The sequence below is a fragment of the Cetorhinus maximus genome, chromosome 13 (genome assembly GCF_964194155.1).
Source record: "Cetorhinus maximus chromosome 13, sCetMax3.hap1.1, whole genome shotgun sequence".
In the NCBI taxonomy this organism is placed as follows: domain Eukaryota; kingdom Metazoa; phylum Chordata; class Chondrichthyes; order Lamniformes; family Cetorhinidae; genus Cetorhinus; species Cetorhinus maximus.
Window position 1 is genome coordinate 39,436,643 of NC_135891.1, and position 18,201 is coordinate 39,454,843.

Below are 18,201 nucleotides of genomic sequence, written 5' to 3' on the forward strand. Positions count from 1 at the left end.
TGCCTCAGTCTCTAGTTTCTCACCCATCTCCCCTAATGCCTTCTCATTTTATCCAGGAGATCCACCTCATGCTCCCTTGACCCTATTCCCACTAATCTGATGACACCCAGCTTCCTTTTTTGGCTTATCTGCTGGCTAACTTTTTATATGATGTTGGCTGACCAGGTACTGTTATGTATGCCTAATGTCATAGTCCACACATTTTAGAGGCATAGCTTTTTAGTTTTAGAAGTTGAATTTTAAATGTAAGTTAAGCAAAAACCCTGGTAAATGCCTAGAGGTTGGCAAACCACGCAGATTTAAGAGAATTACAATTCAAAAGGTAACTTGTATAAAAGGGCGAGAGTCATAAATGGCAGGTGAGCTTACTAGCTAAAGAACTAGAGGCATGGGCCAGGATTTTACAGCCCCTCCCGCCCTGCGGGATATTACGGTCCCACCGAACTGAATGGAGATTTAAATGGCTCACCGCATCCGCCGGGGGGAAAGACACACTGTGGCGGAGCCATAAAATCCTGGCCACGATGCAGTTATTCTAGTAAAGGATATGTCATTCTGGTGGTTTCCCAGAATTAAGGAAAGCTTTGGAATAAAAAGATTGTTAATTTGCATTAGTACCTGGGAATATGCTGTGTGTGTCACATTGCCTTGGAGATGGGAAGAACTCAGTGATATATTTTGGTTTGAGTTTATCTCTGTGAATTCAGTTAGGGCCTGGCATCAGGCAAGACTGGTTGATGTTTGGAAAGCAGCTAAGGGACTGTGTCAGCTTTGGGTCTTATGCAGCTTGTATCTCCTTGGAAGTTGAAGTATAAAGCCAGATCTATACCTGAAGTAGAATAAATGCTAGATCTATCATCCCTATTGCAGCCTGCGATTGGGAGCTGGGATTCAGTATAAGACAAAGTTGCTAAGAGGAAGACGATAGAAAATTTGTTCAGCTGGAAGGTAAAGGAAGAAATTTACAGTAATCCTCTCAGCAAAAGGCAGTTAACCTCATTGCAGTTCGAGTTCTGGAAGTAAGCAACTTGTTTTCAGTTTGAACCCACAGCGGTGGGCTTTTGGAAACCACCACGGGTGTTTTTTGAAGTTTTAAGCCACTGTGCAGCAGTCATAGGGCAGCCTGTGCTTGAGCTTTGGAATCCAGAGTTGTGAGGTTTTAAAGGAAAGTTGGAAGGTCACTTGAACAAAAGCTAATGGAAAGATTCTGATGAAACCTTGAACCTTAGAGAATAGCTGGAACACTGAAGAGAAATCAGGGTGAATTCCAGAGCGCCAGTGGTATACCAGTGAATTCCAGTGATATACCTTTGGTTTGGTCCCGGACTAAAAATGAATAAACCTTCAAGGTTTAGTAAGATAAGGGAACTCTTGGGAAGAAATAAAATGTAGAACTGAGTTGATAGCATAAGTCTTTATAAGCTATAGTTTTAAGTTGCTTTGCTAAATTTCTTTTTGTATGCATAAAGTGTGTTTTTGTTTAAAAACATGAAATTTTGTGGCATAGTTCTGTCAGTTTTGACTGAGTGTTCAGGTTTCCTCTTCAAATGTTAATGGTTCATAACAGTACTGCCCCCCCTTCCTTTTACAATTACCTGTCAACACCAAAAGCTACCCTCAAAACTCTATCCTTGCAAACCATCTTCAACCAGTTTACTCATCCCAAAACTCCAGAAATATTTTTGTTACATGCCACACTGTCAAGTCCCCTCAGGATCTTATATGTTTCAATAAGATTGCCTCTCATTATTCTAAACTGCAAAGGGCACAGACCCAACCTGTCCAACCTTTCCTCATAGGATAAGCCCCTCATCCCAGGAATCAGTTGAGTGAACCTTCTCCGAACTGCTTCTAATGCAATTCTGTCCTTTCTTAAATAAGGAGACCAAAACTGCACACAGTATTGTAGATGTGGTCTCACCAATACCATATACAGCTATAGCAAAACATCCCTACTTTTTCATTCCATTCCCCTTGTAATAAAGGCCAGCATCCTATTTGCTTCCTAATCGCTTCCTTTCCTGCATACTAACTTTTTGTGATTCATGTACCAGGATACCCAGATCCCTCTGTACTGCCGAGTTCTGCAATCTCTCCCTATTTAAATAATATGCTGCTTCTTTATTCTTCCTGCCAAAGTGGACAAGTTCACATTTTCCCACATCATACTCCATTTGCCAATGTTTTGTTCACTCACTTAACCTATCTATATCCCTTTGCAGACTCCTTATGTCCTCTTCACAACTTATTTCCTACTTAACTTTGTGTCATCAGCAAATTTAACAACCATACATTCAATCTCATCATCCAATTCATTGATATAGATTGTAAATAGCTGAGGCCTCAGCACTGATTCCTGTGGCACTCCACTCATGACATCATGCCAACCCGAAAATGACCCATTTATGCCTGTTTTTTGTTTCTTGTTAGCTAACTAATCCTCTATCCTGCACCATGAGCTCTTATTTAATGTAGTAACCTTTGACATGGCATCTTGTCAACTGCCTTCTGGAAATATAAGTACAGCACAGCCACAGGTTCCCCTTTATCCATGTTGCTTGTTACTCCTTCAAAGAACTCCAATAAATTAGTCAAAAATGATTTCCCTTTCACAAACCATGTTGACTCTGCCTAATTGCATTGAGATTTTCTGGATGCTCTGCTATAATCTCCTTAATAATAGATTCCAGCACTTTCCCTGTAATAGATGTTAAGCTAACTGGCTTGTAGTTTCCTGCTTTCTGTCTCCCCCCCTATCTTGAATAGAAGAGTTATATTCGCTATTTTCCAATCTGATGGGGCCTTTCCAGAATCTAGGGAATTGTGGAAAATTAAAACTAATGCATCTACTATATCAGCAGCCACTTCTTTTAAGACCATTGGATGAAGTCCATCATGACCTGGGGACTTGTCGTACTATTTCCCTGGTGATTATAATTGTTTTAAATTCTTCCCTTTCACCTCATGATACACACTTACTTCTAGGATGTTATTGTATCCTCTAACGTGAAGACAGATGCAAAATATCTGTTCAATTCATTCTACCCCTGCCACAGCATGCAAATTGTCCCAATCATGTCACAAATAGAATAATTGAAACTATGATCATGGTGCACTATGCTTTTTGTCCTTCTCCATCCCACAACAGCCTTTGACATGGGAAATGAATGCATCCTCCTCTATTGCCTGTTTTCTGTTCTCCAGCTTAGTTGAATTGCCTTTGTTTGGTTTTAACCTTACCTAATAAATCATAGCCAGAGTATCTCCAGCAGTAGCTCACTTTTTGACCCTGCACTAGCTGTTTAAAAACTTAGGCCTGGACTTTTTAAATGATGTTGTTGCGAAAATGGCAGATGGACCAGAAAATCAGAAGTCCCAAACATAGCACCTACCACTTCCACAGAAATGGGAATGGGGCTGGGTCGCATTTTGCACATGTGCATTTCACAGAGGAAGCTGTCCATATAAATCAGAAGCTGCCTCCACTCATGTCTAATTTTGGTGACCCAGGTGTGTGCAACACCATGTGCACAGGTTAGGCCTGGTAGGAGCAGGTCTGAAATTTGTGGAGTGCCTTGGAAAGGTGGGGTACCCTTTTGGAGATGTAGGGTACACCTTTGGATATGGTCCTGGGGCAACATTGGAGGAGGTCAGGCTCCCATTGGGAGAGGTAAGGTGTTCCTTGGGATTGTTAAATGTAGGCATGAGTGTGTGTAAAAAGTGCATAAATTCATTAACTGTCAAGCTCATTGGAGCTGTTAAAAGTGTCAAAATGAACTGTCAAAGGCAACCATCAAGTTGTCAAGGCATTGGCTCCTGCCCTTTAAATCTTTGAAAAAAAATGTTTGGAGTGTTTCAAAAAAAACATTGCTTGCTACCTCACTCCGTGTGTTTATAAAAGCCTGAGGGCTACCATGACTGGATTAGTGCTGCATAACTGACTTCACAACCTTCCATTATCATTGTAGGGTGCCTGGTATTTTACAGTTTGATTCACAGCTCCAAGTGGTTATATACTCTTTGAAGTTGGGCTATGAATTCCAATGCTTGTTTTTATAAGAGATAATACGTGAATAAAATTTTTGTTCTTATATGGATTATGCAGTTGAAGAAATATAAATGAAGTAAATGGGATTTTATGAATGAAAGTGTCTTTTAAAAAAGAGAGGGCGGAATTGTCCCAGATTTGCACTGTGTGGTAGCTGGTGTGGAAAACAACGATTTATCCCTGGCCGCAATGGCGGCTTCTCACGCCGTTTCGTCCCAAACCAGTAGCATTAATTATGCATTCCTGGGAAGCACGCCATTTCCATGGTGGGCGGGCTCTCATTCGGCTGCTACGCCATCACCTCGCCGCTTCATCATACCAGGCACCATATTTAAAGTGAAGCCGTGCGCACACCTCTCAGTGCTTCCAGCCCAAGATTGCTGCACATGAGACAAGATGGCCCCAAAAGGCAAAAAGACTGTAACCCCCTAGTTTAGTAACATGTCCCTCGAGCACCTTTTGAATGTCCTGGAGGCCCACCGTGATGTCCTCTACCCTCACTCTGTCCACAGGATGGGCAGCTATATCACCTGCCCAGCATGGGAGGCAGTGGCAGCAGTAGTCAGTGCCAATGCCCTGCAAAAGAGGACAACCTTACTTCTTCCTCCACCCACACTCCTTCCTCTCTCTGCACTCCTTCCTCCCCCTGGACTCCCTCCCCTCTCCACACTCTTTCCTCCACCTGGATTCCCTCCCCCCTCTGCACTCCTTCCTCAACCCCGGTCAACTTTGTTTCCCCCTCCAACCTCAGCCGCCTGACACCTTCATTTCCCTCTCCCAAACTCAACGCCCCCCTGACCCCTCCAGTCGAACGTAGAGCTTCCTCTCCCACTCCCCGATTCATCTTCCTCTCCCAAACACGTCTGGACCATCCTCTCCACCCCCTCGACCATCATCCATTGAGAGCAGATCCTCAACGCTGGCTTTCCAACTTCCCGTGAGCTTCTTCACAGCGGAGTCATGTCCATGAGAATCCACCCAGCATGCCATGGACATTCCTCCAGGGTCCCATTGCTGTCAGGCTCCAGCGTCTTCTGCTCCTCAGATGTCCGCAAAATGAGCAAGGCCCTGGTGGTAAGTTCTGACTTCTGTATGTCACACTGAGCAAGACGTGTTATGCACTGGTGTGCAATCACACCGATGTGGGCAGACGATCCAGCGGGGGAGATGATTCTGGCGGGTTGGCTTTATAATGATAATGATGTTCCTGTTGTCTGACGGCGGGAAATGTAGCCTGACATCGATGGGCTGAGTGGACGTTGCAAACTGGTTTCAGGACGTCGTGAAACTGATTTCTGGCCTTCTCGCCATATTGTCTGCTCTTGTTGCTGAGCATGCCTGATGCCAGTGAGCACAGAAAATTCCGCCCCAAGTCTGCAATAGACACTTAGAAATTTACATTATTTCATCCCCGCCCATGATGGATACATGGTGAGTAGACATGGAAGTTGTAAGGGCAAAGAGTTGTGGATGGGGAGCGTGGGTTGGCACGAGTTGGCACAGGAACCATATAAAGGGCCATGGGGTGTGCAGAGGGGCATAGGTTGGCATGGGCAGCATGTTGAGGGGTGAGAGGTGTGAGGGGTGAAGGCTGTTTTATGCTTAATTGGTTTTTTTTTTAAACTTCAACACAGTGCCAGAGCTCCGAGGCTGGCCTGCTGCTAATCCCAACTCCTAGGGCACTTTCTCCTGGGTCAGTTTGCAGAGCTGGAAAATATCCTGGCCCTGGAGCAAAGATTCAGACCTCAGTTTCCTATTTGGTCATGCTAAGCTTTTGACCCCACATCCACTCCATCACAAAAGGTCATCTGCTTACACCTTCATCACCTTTCCCACCTCCACTGCTGCTGAAACCCTCAACCATACCTTTGTTCCCTCCAGACTCAAGTATTCTACTAGTTTCCTACCGGCCTCCCGTTAACCATTTTCTATAAACATCATCTGCACCAAATCTCTGCTGCCAATCTTCAATTCCACATCAAGTCCTCTTCATTTATAACCTGAATAGGCTCCTGGTCCCTCAATGTCTAATATTTTAAATTCTCATTGTGCTATTTTTAATTTTTACTGTAACTTCACCTCTGCAAGACTTCAAAATGGGAGCTGTATTATTCCTGGTCTAATTATCCTACACTTCTAAACCCACTTCACCTAAAGATTATATGGGGAGAATTTTCTCCCCATCATGCGGGCTGGGCGGGAGCTACCTGTGCGGGCAGGGGGAGGAGGGAGGATCGGGGCCTGCGCCCTTTTGCGCGAAAGAGCACAGAAATCTCCCTGAGGCACAGAACAGCCTCAGGGAGATTATTTTCATTATGAAAACTTGGAAAAAAGAACAGAGAAAATTATTCAGACATGTCCCCTCATGTGACAGTGTCACATGAGCTGGGACATGTCAATGAATTTTAATAAAAATTTTTACTTGATTTATAAACCCTCCATGAAACCTCATCCCGCCCGTGGATGAGGTTTCATGATAAATGCAAAGGCCGCCTGGGCTCTTTGCCTGCCGTCCAACCTTAAGGTTTAACGGGCAGCCCAGACAATTAATTTAATTAGCTGTTAAATGGCCTTAATGGGCCTTTGACAGTTCAGTGGGCGCGCAGCTGACTCAGGTGCACACCTGCCGAACTGAGGATCGGAATGAGGCACGGTGACGTCAGGACGCACGGCTGACGTTGCTGCGCGTCACTTTACATGTGGGCGAGCGGGGGCGGGCCCCACACACCAACCAGAAGATTCAGGCCTATGTGTTTTTCATCCCTGTGTGCAACATCACATTGAATCAACTCATATAAATAAACTGATGTATATGTTCAGGAGTGAAAATCACTATGATAACCATATACACTTCGTATAGAACAAGCTCCATTTTTCTATCTTTTTTCATATTCATAAATAATATTAATCAATATCAAAGAAATAAAAGTTCATACAGTGAGACCATTAAAGGCTCAGCACACCCGATTTTGAAACCCATGTGATAGGTCGGGTCAAACTTTAAAGGCAAAATTTCCCACTCACCGTGTGGACGCGCACCTGACACTCTCGAGTGTGAAAAAGCACTCGATGACGTTGGGTGAGCATCCTGACGTTGTCATGCACTCGCGCGCTATTTTGGTTGGCGCCGTGTGCGAGAGTCGGCAGCATGCCTGCCGACAATTAAGAGGCCTATTAATGCCATTAAGGTATTAATTAACAGGGATTTCTCCCTGTCCATCCAACATTACAGTTGGCGGGTGGGGAAATTGACCTTTGCATTTTTCAGGAAATCTCATCTAAGAGTGGGATGAGGTTTCCGTAATTAAATAAAAATCTATGCACAGAATTTTTATAATGTCCACGCACAGGTGACTCATTCTGATGCGTGGACATTTTTTCCGGATTTTAAATTCTGTCTTTATTGATTTTAAATTCATCAGCTTCCTGAGGCAGCTCTCTGCCTTAAGGGGGCTTTCCTTCCATGCTCTCCCTCGCCCATGCACTGACTTCAGCGCTCGCCCTCTTTCTGCCCCCACACCGGCACCGCTGAGCCTTTTAAAGAGGCTGTTAATTGGCCTCTTTATTCTTTTACTAAGTAACTGGGATTTTGAGTTTCATCTACTTTGAAAAAAAAGTCATTGGTCTCCATCAAGATTGTAACAAGCATAACTCAGTAACTTCAGTTGAGGGCCAGACTTACATTGAGCAATTGTGACCAGAGAGTGGGGATGTGGGACTGTGCCTGTGAACGCCAATTAAGAACAGCTGTCATGCAGCCATGCGCAGAGGCCCAGAGAGCAACAAGTTAGGTGAAAAGGGACATGGGATTGAAAATATTACAAGGCTATATTACGAGAAACACTAAGTTACATTTTACTTTGAGCGTGGAATTTTGTTTAGCTCAATGGAGTTTTGGTTCTAATATGTCAGTCACCATCAGTACTTAATGACACTTATCATTTAACTTAGTGCTGTGCAGGCTCTCATCTTACCGTTTAAACGGGTGATTGTCCAGTTCCTCTTGACACCTGATGGCTTATTTGCGAGCTCAAACACAAAGGGGCCTGTATTTGGATCTCTGTCAGCATCCCCTGCTGTGATGTTGATTGCATTTGGATTAGGTTTTTCACAAATCTGGGCCTCTTTAGGAATCAGCTCAGGTGCATTATCATTAACATCAATGAGGTAAATCTGAAAGGTGCCGGTGCCACTTGCTGCAGGATTGCCTGTATGTGGACAACATATTTGTGAGTTCATGGCATCTAATAAAGCACTTACATCTCATTTTAAACAAGTCAGCAATATTACACATAGTGTTTAATACAAAATCCTTTTGTGTTATTTCAGAACGTACTTATATTTTACAGAACACAAAAGCATTTTATCATCGGTGTAACCAGCACTTCCCCATATTAAGGGGAGAGAGAAACAGAGTTAACATTTCGAGTCCATGTCAATCTTCTTCAGAGCTAAAGAGAAGTAGAAACGTGATGGGTTACATACTGTTTAAAAGGGGGTAGTGGAGCAGGTCGGGCAAAATAGAAGGTCAGGGATAGATGGGAGCTCAGGAGAAATTTGACAAAGATGTTATGAACATGGGGGTGCCGTCTGCCTCCCCACCCATCCCCCGGCCCCGTATTATTCAGCCCTATATGTCTACTTCAATCTCTATGTTGCAAAATTAGACAAAAATAGATCAGAGTTTAACCATTTCAGAGTCTCTGACTGACGAGAAAGCCTTGACAGCGGTGGAAAACACCATTACCACACAAACCGCCGCAATCTAAGAAAGCCTGCCACCACCATTTTAGGTGTCAGCCATGGCTCAATGGGTAGCACTCTAGCCTATGAGTCAGAAGGTTCTGGGTTCAAGTCCCACTCCAGGATTTGAACACAAAAATCAAGGCTGACACTCTGGTGCAGTAGTGATCAAGGGGAAGCCGTACTGTTGGAGGTGTCACATTTTAGATGAGACATTAAACCGAGGCCTCATCTGCCCTCTCAGGTGGATATATTTGAAAGAAGGACAGGGGAGTTATCCTCGGTGTCCTGGCCAATATCAATAGATTTGTAGGTTTGAATTCCAGCAACATCAGTCAACCAGAATTTCAATCAACATCACTAAATCAGATCATTTGGTCATTATCACATTGCAGTTTGTGGGAGCTTGCTGTGCACAAATTGGCTGCCACATTTTTTACATTATAACAGTGACTACATTTAATAAGTGCCACAGTGGCTGCAAAGTACTTTGAGATATACAGTGGTTGTGAAAGGCACTACTGTATATAAATTCAAGTCTTTTTTTAATTTCAGGGCAACAAGGAATTGACAAAAAATACGACTTTGCCAAAGTTGGCCATATCCCAAGAACAAAATTAGGAAAAAAAATGCTCCAATTAAATGGATTTGAATATACTTGAAAAATTTAAGGCTGTGACAATTTGTCAGTTCAGAATGAATTCTGTTGTTCCATTCAACAGAAAACAGTTTAGCTATCAATACTCTTCTTCACACATACAAACGATTTGTTTCTTGCTTTAAAAACAAGGGGAGATTCCATGATTTACCACTCCCAGTGGCAGTGTGCTCATGGACAGCATGTCTACAGAAACCATGGGCTACCCATTCAGTGTTGAATCACCCCTTAAAGTATCCAGCGCTGGATGGAAATAGTTCTCTAAAAGGTTGGTTATTTGCATTTCTACTTCAAAGGCATGGTGAGGGGTTTCTCATCACATCTTTTTATCAGTGCATGGTCACTTCTTGTGGGTTTTTATTCCCCGTACTGCATTTTGGTAAAGATACGCATATGAACGTTGAGGCTTAAATTATATCAAAGAAACCTGAGGATATTGGTTCCTCCAGATCAATTACATTTTTAATTATATACTTAAATCATCATGAATCAGTTTAAATGCCAAACCTTTACATCAGGTTAGCAAACCATAGAGCAGCTAATTAAATTGCTTGATTTTCTACAAATATTCTAAGTCAAAAGCTATGGATATTCAAAACAAAGCTTTTTAAACTAGAAAAGTTCTAAATAGATCTGTCAAGTATAATGATTTAAATGTTGTGGGTGAGACGGGGTTGAAGCCGAATGCCGAGTATGTTATAACTAGATGAATGAGCAACAGAAGATCAGATCAGATCACATCACATCACATCATGGGCCAAACCAAGCTCAAGAAACTATGGGCCAGACTCTGAAAACGGTACATATGCAGGCATTATTAGAGATTTCAGTTGCTCAGAACATCAGCATGTCTTATTTCAGACAACCCAAACGATGTACATTTGCTGTGACATGAGAGGAAAATGGTTAAAAGGACTTCCCAGACAGGGCAACTTTAGATCAATATTTAAACTGCGAAGAATCTTATTATGCCGGAAATAGCCTGTTCCACGTGCCCAGCAAAAAAGAAGCATTGGTTCTGCCTATAATAGTGTGGTGCAATATCAATAATGAACTAACCTGCTCTGTGATTGTCACGTTAGTCCAATAGCCAAATCCAGTTAGAATAAAGTACAAAGTGGTGTGAAACTGTTCTATTGTTAGTGGTGAGTTTTACAGTGTATTTAAAAAAATAAGTTTTAAAATCTTCAGAAACTTTTCAAAAGACCAATCGTAACAACTCCAGCGCAAGGTTAAACCTCATTATAATACCCTTAAGAAGGGCAAGGGCACAGTTTCTTTTGACTTCAAAGCATGAACTTAGACCTAAATCCCAGGTTGATATGTAAGCACCCTCATTTTATCCAACATTGCTACAGAATCTTGTGATACAAAAAGAAAGTGATCCATAGTTCTCCCCACCCGTCATCACCACTTTTCAAAACAGTCTTTATCCTAGCTTTTTAGAAACGTGAATGGGGAAGAGCTGCTGCTTTGAAAGTCAAGTGACACATATTGGACATTTTCCCCCCTTCCAGAACAAAGTTAAGTTCCATTGCTGAGAGACAGTTGATAAATTATCTGTTTGAAGGTTCAAGTTTTAACCATTGCTGGGATTCAAACCTACAATCCCAGTCCACGTGAACTAAGCACAGTAGAAGCTATGATAGGGAATCACTGGAGTGGGACACAAGGACCCAGCAAGAATGAAAATAAGCTTGTTTTATTTGTTCCACTCCCCAACACACCCTTCCCCCAATACCTGCACACGATATCTGATTTGGGGGTAGCTTTCTTCTTTCAGGGCAATCCTGGAATTGAATTTTGTTAACAAGGTATTTTCCAACAATACTCTGTTTTCGAGGCAGTTGAAAGAAACTTGAAGAGATTTGAATCAAAAGATGCAAGATGACAGGATATCACCTGGTTTAGATATTACTTTACAGTGTTCCACAAGAATGAACAGTGTGAATCCCAGACCTACCATTGTCAGCTGCCAGGAACATTGCTTCATACACATTATTTTTAACATACATCGACTCTCTGTCCAGGACTGCTGTGGTTGTGATCTGACCAGTTGTGGCATTAATGTTCAGCCAGTTTGCAGGATCTGACAGTTCAGAATATCTAAAGAAAGCAGCAAATATTATTGGAAATTTTAACTACTTAGTCGGGAAGCCAATGATAGAGTTGACTGAATACATATGAATGCAACAACTTTATAAACAACAGTGCAACAAATGATAAACAGCACAGTGCTTTTGAACCTATTAGCATCAATTGTCTTATTCCAAGTCAGATGCTTCCGGCTGGAACAGTATGAAGAGATCCATAATACCATCCACTTCAGTTCATGTCATTTTCATTGGCATTGAAAATACCCACCTTCAACAGGACAGAACTCTACATAAATATTATAATTTGATGTCAGGAGCATCCTGCACCCTTTGCCTGATATTTGGACATTGTTTTGGATTACATTTCTAAAATGGGCATCTAGAGTCACTAGGCAATGCTGAGTATTTGTAAGGTGATTTCTTAACAGGTTTTTTATGTTTTTGTTTGCTTTTTAATGACACTTAGTTTCCCATGAGCCTGTGAGCCAAGGTTCTAATATCTTTTGCCCAGGCATCACCAGGAACAATGGGATTCCCAACAAAAATCCTCCTATCCAAGGTATTTCATAATAAAGGACACCAAAGAATGCCAATCCGGTCAGATGAGAGGTATGTCTACCACCCCACCCCCCTCCCCCGCCCTCCCACCAGGAACCACATGCCTGGCTCTGCCCATACCTTATATTGGCAGGTGATCAGTGATGTGGAGGTTACTATTCCAAAAGGAACTGAGAAAGCACGAATGAAACATGTGAATGTTTGACTAACTGTAACATTGGAAGTTTTCTCAGAAGCATCCTAATCACAGCAGGGGCAATTTTCACTTCTGGCAGAGGTGAAAAATTGGTGATGACATTGGATCCATCGCCCATGCCCGATTTTCTTTTATATTATATTCATTCACTACTTCCAGTTTTTCACTCCTGCCAAATATGAAAATTACTTCTAGTATGGTATGCTTTAGTAGCAGTGTGTGTAAGAATACATGCCAGGATAATCACTAAACAGTTGGACGAAAGGCTCCATTATTCCAGTCTAAGGTCTCACATCTGCACTTTGGATTTCCTTGTGCTTTATGTTTGCCTGTCACGTCTTTACTCAGTAAGGTGTAATGTGAGTTGGTTATGGAAGAATGCTGGGGAGAGCTGATTATCTATGGTTGGAGAGGGGGACTTGGAAGGAAGAATTGGAATACAACTCAAACTGTGGTACTTTTACATGAGCCCAGATTTTTCTCAGAGCTCTCCGCTCTGCTGTTGTAGCAGTTCTGAACAAATTTTGGGTAGTAAGGGACAATTTCAAACCACCAAAACTGGTGGGTTTCAGTAAATGTAAAAAATCTCAAACGCAAACCCAATCCGCCTCGATCCTGTCTACTTCTGGTTTTAATGGAAGCTGGAGGACAGGCGACAACCAATCCACTTGGCGGAGGCAAGTCTGTCATTGAAATCTTTTAAAGAGGCTGTGTGTCTTCATTTTAACAGTTCCTATTTTTAACCCATGCTGGTGTACAAGAGGGTGCGAAGGGCTGGATCCATAAGGTTGTCTTTACACCACTACTTATAGGCTCAGGAGAAGCAAAAGCATTTCATCCCAGCCAAACAAATTTACCTGTAAACATCTCACTCCCCATACTATGATCAGACACCACCTAGCCATCAACCACCTCCTCATCATGATTTACTCACCTAACCAAGGTCTAACCCAGACCATGATCTCCCCACCATGATCTCTTTCCACCACAATAACTCCACCCACCCCCACTGTCAACCCCCGCATCTCATATGCCTCCTGACCTGCTTTGACATGTCCTTTGTGCTGCAGGCTTTCCCAACAGACAGGCAGCCAGCCTATCAAGCATGCTGGCTGGGAGAAAGGAAAACAGTTCTTCCAGGTTTCCATCCATTACTTCTCACCCCCACTCCTGATCCTACAACAAGCAACCCCTTGAATAGTGGAGCCTTAGTTTCTGGGCATCTTTCACGTGTGAACGTTGTCACTGGCCTGAGAACAAGCCTGTGATTGAGGTCAACTAACAGTTGTGTACAGGGGATTTTTAAAAACTTCATTTCAAGAAAACAATAAGATGTTGTGGTTTTACAAAGTTTTTGAGTTCTCAGTTGGAATCACAAGATGATGTGCTGTATAGAAACCAAAGAGAGAATTTTAACTCCCTCACCCCCACCCAGCAGAAATTAGGAGGAACAGAAGTTGAAATCCAAGCACTCAGCATGCACCTCCTGTCCTGCGGCTATTTTAATAGGTTTTATTAGGTGGCTGAGGAGCAAATTACAGATGCAATATTACAGATGCCATTTTAACTTCATACTAAGTGCGGTACCTACTGAAGAAACCTAGCTCAGTAAAACCTGTTGCCAGCAGAGACCCTGTAAGATACATATAAAATTATCTTTGTGGAACTTAGGGGAGCAATTCCCATTAAGGCAGTTTGGGTTATTGCTGCCCTGCACATCCCTCACTGCTGCCCAATCTCTCACTGTGGAACTCACCAAATGCCCCACAATTTACCTTGGAGTTAGCCTAGTGACCTCCAGGCTTCCCAATCTTCATAGGTCCAAAGCCTGGGAGCTACGTCAGGATGCCCATTACGGGTGAACAGCTGACTGACGAGATGTTAATGAGGCCAGGCCTTTAAAAAACGGAGCAAGCCTCACACTGCAGCTCACAGGTAGCTGGCCCCATACATCCCACTGGCTTCCTACCTAAGAATTAAAATTCCCTCTCAAGCAGTTATGTTCAACAGAGGAATACCAATCCAAAAGAGTGGCCAAATTGTACATGCTAAGAACTGAACAAAAAGAAGCAATAACTATAGTCATAAAGAAATAGATATCTGAGTAAAGTGGAGGAGTTTGCAAATGAGACTGTAGACTGGATGAGTTTATATATGGTAATCAATTTTCAACAATATAGCCTTCGGAAGAAACACATTTAGGATCATTAAACTTTAAAAGCAATAAAAGAAAATAAATATATATGAAGTAATAATATGTTGCGCAGGGAAGAAATAATCGAAACAGGCAGATGGACTCATCCATGGTCATGAACTGATGTTGTAAACATTTATGTTTTAAAGACTTATTGCTTTTAAGTTGAAACAATTTATTGGTCATTTTGAACAGACTGTCCAATGACATGAAGTCTTTTCACTAAATTCGCAATAACATATAAAAGGGCAGATAGACAATTTTAAAAATTACTGTAGTAAATCAGTTATAAGCATCTTTGCCATTATCTAATTTCCTTATTAAAAAATGATTATGGAAATTGAAAAAGATGCACATACTCCCAGATTCCTGCACAATCGTTTCAGCTCATCTTTAGTGCACTCTCCAATTGCAATCCAGATGAACAGTGCAAGTAAGCCTGCTCGTGTTGTAGTGGATTGACTCACATTTGCTGAAGAATAAAAACTACCAGGCAGAATTTTAAAGAACAGGAGGATAACAGCTCATGCTAGAAATGCACAGTAGGTCAATTAGGATCGAAACCCCAAATGTGAACCTGCCCTTTATCTTGATAGATGCTGATGGACTGGCTGTGTGTTTCCAGAAATATCTGTTATTTAAGACTTCTAGTGTATGCAGTTTCCTTTTATTATAGGAGTCAAGATTATGCTTAAAAGTAATCCCTCCATTGATTAACTGTAGATCTTAAACCAAAAGTAAGCAATAATGAACAAGTCTTGTCCATTATCAGAGAATAGCAGCCTGATGCAATTTCTGGTATGCAGCATTAATTCCCTAGTGTGAGCTTGGCGAAGTTTTTTATTGCATTTTTAGACAAACGTCTTTTATTAGATAAGACACTCATCTATATATATATTTTTGCCGAGTTCACCCTCGCAACAAACTACATTTCATAACCTTGGAATTAATTAAGATATTACTTATGCATGTCAAGGCTGCAGAGTTGCTAAGTTTCAAAAATTAATATGAGTGAGCTTACTAAGCCTGGTGAACCAACCTCAACCTATAAAGTTTTTCATTTAAAATATTAGCTGCTAAAATTGCTATTTCTAAGTTCAGGGAGTGATTTCAGCTGTAAAATTGTTTATTTTTCTGTAGCTTTACTCCAAAAATAAGAAGCTAGATGAGTGAGTTGCATGTTCAAGCAGAAACATACTGCACAGATGCACAAAATGCAAGTCAGTTAGATGCTGGATAGTTTTAGCAAAATTTATTGAGATTTGGCATAAATGAAGTTGCTGTGAAGCAGAAACTTCAATTAACAAATTGATTCCAAGATCCACAACAATGTGTCAAGTCCTTCTGCAGCCTCACTGAACCATATTTAGTTAATCTTCTCCAACCATGCAGCCTAAGCCTCATCTTCTATTTCTCTGGCTTTGGACTACTGCTTGTTCCACTTCACAGCACCATCGGAGCCTAGTCTTGCAGCAATTACACATTTGGCCTCTGGAGTTTGTTTCCTAAACCTTTCCATCTTACCATCCCTCTTCCTGCCTGCAAAACTCTCCTAAATTCCTACTGCTTGAACCATGTCTTAATAGCTTCTTCCTCCTCTACACATTACAAAATAGTCTTAATTTCTGCTCAGTGCGAACTTTGCCTCCCCATGTAAAGCATTCAAACCCATCTTCGTACGCAGATCACCAATAATTGTGCGTGAATGTTGTAATAATACATCCAGATATCTAGAAAAAAGGCTGGAGAATGGCATTTTACATGATGTGGTACCAACAATTCCAAATCTAACTAGTAGCATAAATAATACTCAAAAAACTAACCCACAGGCACTGAGGTGGCACGTGGGTGCATGAATGTGTCAATGTATGAAGACATGTAGTGGTGCCATGCAGATTAAACCATGCTACTCCCAAACGGAGTTTCTGATCCATGTTTGGAGTGACCTTGAATCACTAGTTGATGATTATAGGAAGATCTTCTCAGAGATGCAGGAATCAGTAATAAAACTGAAATTAGATGGATAAAAAGACTTTGGGTGGAATTTTACAGTCCCTTCCCAGCTGGGGAGCGGCTGTAAAACGCGGTGAGCCATTCAAAAGTCCACTGACTTCAGCGGGACCGTTAAATCCCGCTGGCGTAAAATTCCGCCATTTAATCTTTAAACAAACCTCACACTGCCAATAGTTGATTAAAGAATACAGGTCGAGTATCCTTTACTCATAAATCTGAAAACCAAACCACATCCAAAAACCGTACTTTTTTTGAACCTCATCAACCTTTATCGCGAGATGTCTAGTTGTTTGTCTGTGCCGTTTACCTTGTGATTTTTGTGGTGAACATGTCAAAAAGAAACTTATCACAGGTACCCTGTATTTATTATTCAGTGATGTATCTTACTTTTCTAGCCATTTTATTTACTTTAGACTATAGTTAGCTTAGGCTATTGTAATGTAAGTTTATACACGGTATCCGAAAACCGAAATTATCTGAAATTCGAAATGCAATCGACCCCGAGGGTTTTGGATAAAAGATATTTGGCTGTATTATTACCAGGAGCCTGGTTGGAAATATTCCTGTTGGTCAGCGAATGGTGTTGGCTTTTACAGGAGAGAGTCAGGAAAAATATAAGCCCCTGAATGATGTTGATCTAGACAATGGTTTCAAGAAGTTAAACACAAAGGAGAAAGTCATACAAATTTTGCCGGAAGCTGAAAAGTGTTCAATATTAAAAACTGGATTAAATACATATGTGCTTTCTTGCTATTTGAATGTTAGCCATATCCATTAATGCACTGATCATGCAGAATATGTTTTCTCAATTTTTCATCCACCCAATTCTCTGCCCTTCCCATCTCTCTTGAGGTTGTTGACCCATTGCTGGGGTACCATTCCATTGACAACTGCGCCCACTAGATAGTCAGAATCAAATCACCCCATTTTCAAAGGGAGCTATGTGTCTGATAAAGATGAGTAATATTTTAACTTATCTAAAGGCAGGTGAAGAATTTTCAAGTTGCCAGTATGCCAAGCTGGTCTTCGGTGACAGCCGGATTGCTCCTGGTTTTTGTACAGGATAGGGTAGACTTTAACACCGTGCCATCATGTAAACTGGTTAATAGCAAATCAGTCAGTCATAGAAAAAAAAATTGGAAGAGGTGTAAATTGGGCTTCCCCTTCACTCTCATCCATTTTACACTTTTGCACAAAATCAAACTCTGCCCCAATGTGTTCTGGGAATGGGAGGGGGGGGGAAAGAAAAGCTGAATTAATTTTTTGGGTTGTTCATCTTACCGTACTGCTTGCTGCATAAAGCGATCAGGATCTTGAGCTGCAAATGTTGTCAGCAGTGTGCCTACAGGCATCTCTTCCTCTTGCCTGATCAGTTTGGGATTGGGAATGAAAAATGGAGCTTCATTGACATCTGTGACAGAGATAGCAACTGTTGCTGTGGATTGGAGTGAAGACTGAATTCCATTTGCTAGAGGTGCTTGATTCATTACTACCACTGTCAGCACAAAGGCCCTGTTTATCTCATAATCCACTGGCTGAAAAACAGAAAAGTCAATATATTGGATCAAGTATATAATTCCCAACATATACAATGTCAGAGATAAAAACAAGATTCATGCTCCATGCACCCTGGCAGTAAGAAGACCGGAAAAATTAACAGTGCCGGTATGGTGAATGAAGCATTCTGCTGGGAGC

General features: G+C 41.7%; 1 protein-coding gene across 1 annotated transcript in view; it reads right to left on the reverse strand.

Moving 5' to 3' along the window:
- LOC144688569 (cadherin-4-like) overlaps nt 1-18,201 on the reverse strand; it is a 732,621-nt gene that overhangs the window by 47,480 nt on the left and 666,940 nt on the right. The window contains exons 10-12 of the mRNA XM_078555304.1: nt 17,788-18,041; nt 11,413-11,555; nt 8,023-8,256 (exon numbers count right to left, since the gene is read on the reverse strand). Coding sequence (XP_078411430.1) covers nt 8,023-8,256; nt 11,413-11,555; nt 17,788-18,041 — 631 coding nt within the window. The remainder of the gene's footprint in view (nt 1-8,022; nt 8,257-11,412; nt 11,556-17,787; nt 18,042-18,201) is intronic.